This window comes from Malaclemys terrapin, chromosome 3, assembly GCF_027887155.1.
Source record: "Malaclemys terrapin pileata isolate rMalTer1 chromosome 3, rMalTer1.hap1, whole genome shotgun sequence".
In the NCBI taxonomy this organism is placed as follows: Eukaryota; Metazoa; Chordata; order Testudines; family Emydidae; genus Malaclemys; species Malaclemys terrapin.
Window position 1 is genome coordinate 141,690,493 of NC_071507.1, and position 11,338 is coordinate 141,701,830.

General features: G+C 47.1%; 1 protein-coding gene across 2 annotated transcripts in view; it reads left to right on the forward strand.

Annotated features, from left to right (window-relative positions):
• RARS2 (arginyl-tRNA synthetase 2, mitochondrial) overlaps positions 1-11,338 on the forward strand; it is a 70,607-nt gene that overhangs the window by 52,741 nt on the left and 6,528 nt on the right. The window contains exons 18-20 of one of the 2 annotated variants that reach the window (XM_054021412.1): positions 1,987-2,061; positions 2,713-2,776; positions 7,870-7,975. In XM_054021412.1, the coding sequence (XP_053877387.1) occupies positions 1,987-2,061; positions 2,713-2,776; positions 7,870-7,956 (226 nt within the window). In that variant the 3' untranslated portion in view covers positions 7,957-7,975. Of the gene's footprint in view, positions 1-1,986; positions 2,062-2,712; positions 2,777-7,869; positions 8,017-11,338 lie in introns of those variants that run through there. The other variant, XM_054021411.1, reaches the window with a different exon arrangement.

Genomic DNA, 11,338 nt, shown 5'->3' on the forward strand with positions numbered 1-11,338 from the left:
ACAGTGATTTATTTTGAAAACTTTTCAGATGAGTTTTACAGCTATATCAGAAAATGAATGATTGGTTATTTCATTTACCAAAGATAATTGAAGCCGTTATTTATGAAGTCATTGGGAGGTATCTCCAATTCAACAGGTTAATCATTAAAATGTGGAGGATTTTCTTGCCAGGCTGTATTAGGAGGAGGACATCACCCGACAGACATTTAAATTGTTCTATTTAACTAAAACAACAATGTTAAGTATTCTGGATTTTTTTCTTCAACAGCAAACATAATATTTTAACAAAAAAGCATATGTCCCTCGCTTCTCACATTTATCTCCAGACTTCTTCTCCTTGTCCAGATCTATTTCGCCCTCAACAATCTTCTATTCATTGAATTTTTTGAAACTTTTCACTTTTAAAGAGAGGTAAGGGCTTGACTCTGTTTACACAGATTTTCAGAGGGACAATAGACTTGAGGTCTGTTATTTCTCACCTCTGTATGTTATTTATTTATTTAAAATCATTTATGCAGTTAACAAGCATGTTACTTCTGGAGACACAAATCCACAGTTTGAGAACTGCAAATCTAAGTATCTCTGATGGTATCTTCTAGTCTGAGCACTGAGTCCCACTGGGTAGAAATATTAACCTAAATAATCTATACAGAAACCCCTGGAACCCCATAAAATTGGGTACCTGATCCACGAACTATTGGAACTCACTTACAAAACTTTCTTAAACATTACATGACTATATTGTCTCATACTATAGAATTATAATCCCTATTCCATGATGAGATATAATGTATCTTAATTGAAACCATCTTTAGATAGGTGTTTTTCCTCAAAATTCCAATTTAAATAAAAAAAAAAAATCAGAATTTTTTTAAGTCATTGATTTTTATCCACCCTGACAGTGGGGCATGGGGGGAAGGATTGGTCCCCAGCTGGAGCGAGGCAGGGGCCAGGGCAAGATGAACACAGTGTGGCCTCTTGGGAGGATTAGTCCTGCTGACTGGAGCAAGGCAGGGGCTTGTTGTGCATTAGGCTGTGAGCTCTTTGGGGCAGGAAACATTTTTCATCATGTGTTTAGACAGCACCTAGCACAATGGAGTCTTCGGCTATGACTGCGGCTCTTAGTGCTTTAGTAGGACAAAAATAAATAAGTCAATTTTGGGTTTGCATGCATGGGAGGTTAATGTGGAGCAATCATAGAAATGCAGTTCCTCTAAGATGTCTCCTAATTGCTGAGTCCTCCCCCACTGTGTCTACTCCCCAGTTTTGTTGTAACTTGACCACAAAAGATAACACTACCAGGGAAGCTCTGCTTTTGTAAGAATGCACATTGGGATGGAAGGGTTTGGAAATCTATCAAAGAGTAGAGTGGCAGAAGATCCTCTTTCATAGTTCTGCTTTGGAGGGGACCCTGCTTTGAAGATCAAAGCTGTCAGGTGCAGGGTTATTCCTACTAGCCTGTCAGAGAGCACTCAACAGAGCTATTCGGGACCATTTTATCTCTGCAGCTCTGTACATGGTTGAGTTTTAATACTTGTTTTTCCTTTCAGCTGATTGTATTTCAGTATGTTGAAAACACACTTTTTTGTTTGTATCTACTAATGGCCATTTTATGAGAGTCCCTTGAAGCTGTTGAAAATTCTGAGTCCCCTTTATTGAAAGGCCACATCCTTTAAGGTACGGCTTTATGACAGTGCCTCAAGTGGTCATTTAATGTAGATTTTTCTTCTCATAACGGCCCACAATCAGCGATAAGATTTAAAGCAGAACATAATATTCCAGGAGCAACCATTTATTATCTTGACCACTTGTTATGAGCTCTGAAATCTACAGTATTCATTCAGCAAGTTTTAAATGTACTTCTGTATGATGATGATGCTATTCGCAACAGCTACAGTCATTTTCTTTATTCCAGTTTTAAGAACTTTAGTTGGTTTTCTAATGATTGCAAGCTGAGCTCTGAATTGTCCCTTACCTTCTCCCCAGATACGATGAGGTACTGTATAAATCCTCTGAAGATCTTCAGCCCAAGCACATTGTCAGCTACCTCCTAACACTCAGGTAAGGAAAGAAATATTTGCTATTTTTGAACAGCTTTAATTCTCAGTTTCAGTAGACTCAAACTCCAGTAACATCCACAAGTCAGCACAAGCAAACCTAGAACCTGCAGGCATCTGGGTGCTCTGTTCCAGATCTGAACTCCACAGCTAGCCCTTGTGGACAGACCTAAAACCCCAAATCTGCATCCCTTTGCACATGGGACAGGGTTGGATCTAGATCTAAATGTTTTGGCTCAGGCTCTTCTCTTGGAGGAGGGGAGACGGAGAAACAAAGGAGGATAACTGAAGTAGAATAATTTGATAATACAAATCAAACTTGTAATCACTGAGACAGGAGTGAGTGTCCCCTTGAAAATGTTATAGTATCCCAGACCAAATAACCCTTTGGTCCCTATTGTATATTTCCAGTATGTACTTCTAAAATCCATATAGGTACCAGCAAGCCAAACTAGTAATTTCTTCTTTTATGAGGCAGCTGTGAGACATAAAACTCATAATCCAGTCCTGAAAAGGACTGTTTGCCCAAAGGCCCTTATAAATTGATCTTAGTCTGGTAGTTGGGGGTGGATCGCCTAGTTCTGCTGCTTTCTGCAGCCCATGTAACTGCTCTTCTTAAGGGAATTGCTGGTTCTAATCCACTTTTCTGTTTCAGCCATCTTGCTGCTGTGGCTCATAAAACGCTCCCTGTGAAAGGCAGTGCCCCTGAACTAGCCCAGGTACTGTGCATTATTTCTGTGTGACTATCATTCAATATACCTGAGCTGTGTATCCTAAGAGAAACATCGTCTATCTGACAAACAACTGCTTAGGAGCACACACCTATTCACTCTCCAAACAGCTGAAACTAAGAGGCGCTCTTGGAAGCACTAACTGTAGGGATGGTGCAAGGCTAGTTCTGAGCTGCAGAACTGCCCTCCCTCCCCCCCCCCTTTTTTTTCCCCCTCAATGAAGGAGCCGGAACTCATGGCTGCAAGCCCACCCTGACTACCATGGGCTCTCTGGACCTCTTCAATGTGACCGTGAGCACCACTTAGAGAGAATTGCTTCAGAGCAATTGTTCCCTTTCTATCTCATTTTCTTCTCCCTAATATTCCGGAGAGTGTTTAACATTCTGGTTAGTTTCTGATGGTTTCCTCAGCTGTAAGTGGGAGGACAGAGATATGTGAGGTGACTGAACCTCCTCTCCCTAATTCTACCTACACAATACAAATTGTCTATACTGCTATTCTACCAACATAGGCGGTCGACTGCTATGTGCAGTTCCACCTAGATGCAAATTAGAAAGCTGTGAATCTTTGGGCGAGAGATCTGATCCCTTAACTATTGAGTAAATGCTACTCTAATTACACCATCTTTTGTTCTCTCTCGTACTGATTTGAAAAGTAATTACGTATCTGCCTTTGATGATGACTCTTTCTTCAGGGTTGAGCTTTGCAATGTTCTGTTGTGAAGAATAACAGTGAGAAGATAATAAAGAATATATTCCATATAGTTGAGCTTAAAGCTCCATTGACTTAAATGCACCTTTTAGTAAGCACGACTTTTTTGATAGAAGTGAGGTCAGATTCTCTGTAATTCTGAAGAGTGGTGAAAGTTAGGTCCTCCCCCTTGTCTCCAAACACTCACTCCCAAACACTTACTGTCGCTGTGCTTTTAAAGTGCTCATTCCCAGAGCAAGTGGGACATGACCAAAGAAGAGACACTTCTGCCTTTTGGCAGCTTGTTCCATCTCCTGTGGGAACTGGAGAACAAGTCCAACAATGCAAAGGACAAGTACATCTTCTCTGCGCACCTTACAAAACAGCAACTTTTACAGGGCCAGGTGTTCCTTCAAAGTGACATTTGATATTGTTCTCACCAACCTGTTAGCCATATACCAGTTCACATTCTTTATTGGCATGAAAAGCTATGCAAGTCTTGCCAGCATAGAGCATTTTAATTTGTGTGCAGTTAAGTATCACTACCGGAGATGTGGTTTTGCCGCTGCTTTTTTTTTTTTTTTTAAAGCCACATCAATAGAATATGCAAGCAGACTTTCTGACTTAGTTTTAGCTCTGTCTGATTCTAGATTTCCTCTTACACTCCATTGGGGGTGAGAGGTTTGGGGGGGACTCTGAAGTATAGATGATGTATGGAGACACATGCATACCCATAAATCCAGGTTCAATAAGTGACTTAAAAAAATTGGGCTTTCAGGTAGAAACTGAGTATTCTGAAGCAGTAGAGGAGGGAGGAACTGGGGCTGAGAGAAAAATCAATATTCTTTACTGTGTAATTTTTCAAATACATCAGATGATAATATTGTAGGGGAATATTGGGAAGGTGGTGGAGAAACTTCCATCAATAAGTAGTTGGGGTTTCTTTGATCTACAGCTGGGGATGGGACAGACAATACCTGGATGTTCTATCTTCTAGAATGTGACTATCCTAAAGACAAGATGGGTGAGGTACTATCTCTTATTGGACCAACTTCTGTTGGTGAAAGAGACCAGCTTTTGACCTACATTGAGCTCTTATTCAGCTGTGGGAAAGGTACTCAGCAAGTTATGAATTTAAGCTCCAACCAAAAATACCCGATCACCCATGGGAGAACGCTTTTCATAAAGCGATCACTCTATCTCTGCCTCTCAGTCCTCATCCTCAAAGAAAACCTGCACAACACTTTCAAAGGACAAGCCTGGGAGCTTGAATTCATAACTTTGCTAGACATTACAAATCAAAGACTGTATAAAGACACAGTATCTATGGTTTATTACAACAATCTGTAACTCACTGTACCCCCTTTCTTGTCCTATGACTGCAGGGGTGTTAACAGACCACTTCACCTTGCAGGTCCCTTAGAAGATGTGTTAATTACTTAGGCTAAAAAATTTGTTCCACCTTATATTTTGCTGTGACACTCTGGCTTGGTCTACATTACAGTTAGGTCAACATAAGGCAGCTTACATCAATGTAATTATGCCAGTGTGTACACACCTGCAGAAGCAAAGCTGTAGTAAGTGCTCTACTACACTGACATAATAACTCCACCTCCATGAGGCATAGGGCTTATGTCAGTGTAGTTAGGGTGATGCAGTGTCCCTGTAGACACTGCATTACTTACAGCCGCTGTTGGCTGTCATTCTTGTCAATTTCACGGCTCCCTGCAGGGAACTGTGAAATTGACCAGAAAACCACATTGTCACTGGGGTAGGTGGGGGGGGCTCCAGCTAGAGCCCAGCTGCCCCCCAGGTACCTGCTCCCACCACAGCTGCTGCCCATGCTCCCCGCTCTGAGCCTTGGTGCAGCTGCTGGACTCCCCACACGGACCCAGGAGCCTCCCGGCAGCCACAGGGATGTGCCCACTCAGCTCCCCGCTCCCAGCCAGTCGGCTCCCAAGGGGGAGCCCAGTGACTGCCCCAAGCCTTTCGGCTCCATACCAGGAGCTGCCCAGACTCTGAGTGCAGAGCTCTCCCCCGGGAGCCCGGCTGCGGTGGGGAGTGGAGAGCCCAGGGAAGCAGCCGGGCTCCCGGCGGCAGGGAGCTGGGAGCCTCCAGGCAGTACCAGGGCTTCCTGTGGGGAGCGCTGGGCCTCCAGGCAGCAGCCCGGCCTGACTCTCTGCTGACTCTGTTAAGTCATTTTACAACTACTGCAGTAATTACTGCAGCAGTTCATGTCCATGCTATCCTTCTCCTGTCGGTGGTGTGTGTCCTTACCAGGAGCATTTCCACTGAAGAGGGGCAGTGTGGGAGGCTGGAAGCCCCCCACTTACGTTTTTAGTGTAGACAGGCCTTCTGAGTACCTTTCCCAGACCTGAAGAAGAGCTCAGTGTAGCTCAAGAGCTGTCTCTCCAACAGAAGTTGGCGCAATAAAAAATATTACTTCACCCACCTTGTCTCTCTAATATCCTGGGACCAGCACGGCTACGGCAACCAAATATGAATATGCTAGGCTGTCCGCCAAATAAATGATCAAGGGAAGGTGAGGACATGTCTATACTCAGCTTCTCAAAGGTCCAGTGCGGCCACAAGGTGAATGTGTCTTACCTGTGTGCTGCTTGGAACTCCTTGTTTTTCTGACAGTTGCTGTGGCTCAGATCCACTCAAGGACTTAGGCACCTAACCCCCAGAATTAGCTGCCACTGCTATCCACACAACCCTCACTCAACTGCTGCCCAATCCTCCAGGCACCGAAGTTACTGCTGCACTCTGGGCATCCACAGCCTATTTTATGCCTATGCGTCAGTGCAATCCATGAAGTCGGGGAAGACAAGCACTCCTCTGCCTGGCTTCTTACGGGCTCTAATGCGGTAGCATGTTCGCTGCATGTTCCAAATCTGACCAGTGGAGGAGGTGCCACCTGCCTCCCTAACGCTTACCCCAGTGGGTAGAGCACTTACCTGGGGTGTGGGAGACCCAGGTTCACTTCATCCCTTTGCATGATGGGGAGAAGGGATTTAAATAGGGGTCTCCCACCTCTGAGTGCCCTACCCACTGGTCTAGGGGATATTCTGATCAGGAGGAGGGGCCTCGCTCAGTCTCCTCTGGTGAAGCTGTTCCACCTGGCATAAGAGTGATTTGAAGCAGGGGGACTGGACCCTGCAGCTCCCACCTCTCAGCTGGATGCCCTAACCACCACTCTATGGAGTCAGTCTCTGTGGCCCAGTGACTCTTTCAGTAATTATACCAAGTGGAATGGCTTCAACAGGAGATATTCGAATATCCTGGTGGTTTGGGCACACTCCTTAGAGGTAGGAGACCCTGTTCAATCCCTTCTCTCCAGCAGACAGAGTGGGGGACCAAACCTGGGTCTCCCACAGCCTGGGTGTGTGCGCTAATCACTAGGCTAAAAGTTACAAGGGAGGCAATTCTTCCCCCCCCCCCCCGCTTATACAAGGAGCCAAGGGATTTAACTCAGGCTTTATGGGTCCCCTTGTTGTTCCAGAGGTGCCTAAACGATAGGCACTGCAACAGCTGAGTCCCTTTGTGGATCCAGACCAGGGGTGGCCAACCTGAGCCTGAATTTACCAATGTACATTGCCAAAGAGCCACAGTAATACATTAGCTCCCACCCCACAGCGCCTCCCGCCTGCCGGCAGCCCTGCCAATCAGCACCTCCCGCCTGCTGCAGTCAGCTGTTTCACATGCGCAGGAGGCTCTGTGGGGGAGGGGGAGGAGTGAGGGCATGGCAGGTTCCAGGGAAGGAGCAGGGGCCTTGGGGGAAGGGGTGGAGTGGGGGCACCCCCCGGCACAGTGGAAAGTTGATGCCTGTAGCTCCAGCCCTGGAGTCAGTGCCTATGCAAGGAGCCGCGTATTAACCTCTGAAGAGCCACATGCGGCTCCGGAGCCACAGGTTGGCCCCCCCGATCCAGACCAATCCTCTTGTGTTCCACCATGGCAGCTCTCCACTCTGCTCGTTCCTGTGCTAGGCTTTTTGCAGCAGGGTCTTGTTCCCTCGGTCTGGGAGTCCAGGCTGGATGTGGCTAGAGACCTGAGTCTGACTTTGGCTTGAATGGTCTCTACAACATTGGGAATAAATTCCTCCACTTTCACCCCTAGATCAGTTGTTCAGTGCTATTGTGGCGGAGGATGAAAGTGGCTTCCTCTAGTCCTTGAGCTGCTACTAGTATTCGGCACTTTGTATCTTCATAGTGTTGGACAAACCGTAATCCTCAGACTCCTAAACAAAGCTGACACACACGAAGCTGTCTTCATTTTTAACAGGCTTCCTCCTAGCCCTTTCCTTGAGACTATGCTCCTTGGTCATGTAAGTATAAACCGCTGTTCAGATGGAGGGACTGCATAAGTTGATTGTTACTTTTATTTTGCAGGCAAGACTCCGCCTCTTCCAGGCTGCGCGTTCTGTTCTAGCTAATGGAATGAAACTTCTTGGAATCACGCCTGTCACACAGATGTAACAAAAAAGCCTCTTGCAATGTAAATTAAGCTTCTTAGTAAAAGTTTTTAATGAGAATCCAGCCCGTGCTATGACCCTCCTTGTTACTTCAGTCCTACAAACTGTCTTCTTGTCTGGTCTTTGGTGTTCTCCTGTGCCTCAAGCTGAGGGCAGTGTACGAACAGCTTCTCATGGGACAGAGCCCTATTGTCCATTTCCCTGTCTCACTGCCACTCATAATGTTCTACCCTTGATAGTGCTTCAAGCCGTTTGAAAATGTTGGCTGTAATCCCTGTTATCGATGAGGGAGGGTCATATATTTGCACAGGTACAACAGCTTGGAGCACTTAATCTGTCCTTTTCCTGAGAGAATTGCCATTGAACTGTACATCCCATTGAACAAAGGCTCTCTCCCACTTAAGATCTACAATCCTACTACTTCCATTTCCTCTCTACATGTAAAAGAGCTTTCGGTTACTGGATAGATGTCTCCCCTTTTATTTTCATACACCTGGGTCAGCATAGTGCTCCATGTACATATGGCCTTATTGGCATCTTCTGTAACTCCCAAGTTCTCATTTATATCCAGTAATTCTGTTAGTGGAGGATAAGCAAGGTATCAGGTAGGGTTTTTTTGGTGGGGCAGAGTGCTCTTTCTTAGAGACAGATTCAGTTTCACCCTCACATGTCCACAAGCATTTGAGTCTCTTCTCTTGCACTTGCTCTCACTAAAAATATCCTCCCTTCAGTTTATTTCACTCCCGTTTCACAGTTCAACGTTACTTACTCTCCCACCCACCTTGAGCTCTTGTTAGCGATTAAATTGAAGTTTATCTAAACCTAATAGTGTAATAGCTCTAGATGCTTCATCTACTGCTGCAATTCAGTTCACACAAACTATGGTTTGGTTACAGGCTGTTCTGGATTTCCCATTGCCTTTATGATCTTTCCCACTTCAACTATATGGCCTGGACCAGCTGCCAAACCTTCTTTTGCCCCCCTGGAGACATCTCCCCAGTTTCAAAGGAAAAGATGGCTCTGAAAAGTGGTTTTGTTTTGTTTTTTAGATGAAGAAACATTAGCATGAGTACCACATCATAATCTAAGGATAATACCACTGAGCACAAGCTGCAACCTTGGAACAGATATGCCCTAAAACAATACTATAGTGGAAGGGAGTTTAACATATTACCCTATTGCTGTTTCATGACTAGCAATAAGAGGCCTTGCCAGAATTTATGTTTGTGGTTCCTGAATAAAATCCAAGCACTTTGTACTTGGAAGACTAATTCTAAATACAGCCCTCACACCTGCCAGATTAGCTCTTAACGCTCTACTTAAAATGGATGGAGACTCAGGGCTGCTAAATTCACCTCAGAGGCAGGGGTAAAGGAAAAAATTCGCATTTTATGAGTCAGCTCCATTGTCACTACATTTCCTCAGTGTTGAAAGACAAGCACCAGAGGGAATGAGGAAGAGGAACAAATGAGCTAATATTTACTTTTCTATCCTCCATTGAGCATGTTGTTTTAACCAAGTGGACTGCTCCTGCTAACCAATGCCTTAATGTGTATACTCCTGAGGGAATCTTATGTCCTGGGGGGGGTGTAGAATTGATACCTTCTGCAGATTTCTTGGCTCCATGTAGTGAGTCGGTGTGGCTCCCCTCCTGCCCAGAAGAGGGAGCCCACGTGCAGGCACCAGAGTGGGTGGGACCACCACCGCCTGTCCCCGCCCCCCGGAAGTCAAGGGGCGGGACAGGAAGTATAAAGGCCGGCCGCCAGAGCTCAGTCGGCGGCCAGCCACCGCCGGGAGCAGACGTGTGGCCGGGAGCTCCCAGCCAGGAGACCGCCGAAGACCGAGGCCTGGACCCTAGCTGGCCCGAGCTACCCCGGGCACGCTACGAGGAGGAGCCACCGGAGCCCATCCGCTCCCGTCACTGGGAGAATCCCTGGGAGCCTCACCCCACCAACCCTGAGGGTGAGACTGTACCCGAACCCCTCCGCCCCTGCTGCTACCCAGAGGAGCCGCCTGAGGACCGTTGGCCTGACTTCCCGGCAGAGCTACCGGACCTGCCACCGAGTCCTGGCCGAGAGGAGCCCATGCAGATGGACTGGCCTGAGCCCGGCGCGACGAACGAAGTAGGCTCTGAGGGGGATCACGGAAGTAGCCCGGGGGTAGCCGACCCCGGTCCGGCTGCAACTGAGTGTGAGCCTATGTCAGTGTGTTGCGGTCTGGATACCCCACTGACCAGCAGCGGCAGCAACCGCTGTTAGGGCCCCGGGCTGGAACGCAGTGGAGTGGGTGGGCCTGCGTTCCCCCCTGGCACCCCCACTCACGGGTGGCAGGCATCCCCCTCACCCAACACTCGGCTACAGAAACCCTAGGCGTGCCTTGCCTGGGCTTTGAACTATTTGCTCGCTCAGCTCCCTGCAAACAAGGGCCTGAGCCTAACTGTGGTTGCCCCGCCCCGATCTAGGGCCTGGGCTCTGAACTGTTTGCCCGCTCAACCCCTACAGTCAAGGGCCTGAGCTTTACTGTGTTTGCTCCGGCCCTGCACCAAAGAGCTGGAGCTTCGGGACTAACTGACTGCTTGTTCCCACAGTAGTGAGTCGGTGTGGCTCCCCTCCTGCCCGGAAGGGTCGAGCCCCGGCTAGGACCTATTACACTCCACCACAGAAAAATGGGGGAGCAAAGAAATCTGTGGGGAACACACATCCCTTCTATAGCAGCCCAGGCACATCTGCTGGGAGCAGCTAGCAGCAGATCACCATGGGCAGGAGGAGGGAGGCTGGGCCTGCATGCAGCAACGTAAAGGGGGTGGGGCTGGGCACCTCTGCAGAGCTGTCCCTACGTGGTTGCAGGGCCTAGGACAAACCCCCCCCCCTCCACCACAGGCCACCCCACCCATGCCTCAGAGCCTGAATACTGCCTTCTATCCTTTGGACACCCCTGGCTGGGTTTCTTAGTCTTCCCTAATAGCAGTGACAACACTTAGTTGCAGGGGATTTTCCAGGCCTGCTGAGGGTCACAGTGCATAATAAACCCAAAGCAGGTCCTTTGTGTACATTCAGTTTTGCTATTTCCCCTCTATAGTCAAGTTAAATTGATCTTCTTTTGTTTGTTGGGTGTTTTCTTTACCTTAGAGACGAATTTTGAAGACTAGGAAAAGGTCACAATGAAAATAAAAACGAGAGGGGCAGGTCCTTCTGCTTTTAATACCATTTTTGAAGTGGATCAAATTTCAAAAGGCTGATGTCTCTAAAACGGGGTAATGGGTTGCGCATTAAGCTGTTTCATTACAAAGCAACCAATGAAGTAGAATTTCAACAATTATTTTGTAAGTGGGAGTGAGTTAGACTCGAGCCTCCTATGTTTGACTTTTAAGGCTCTCAAACAGCAGC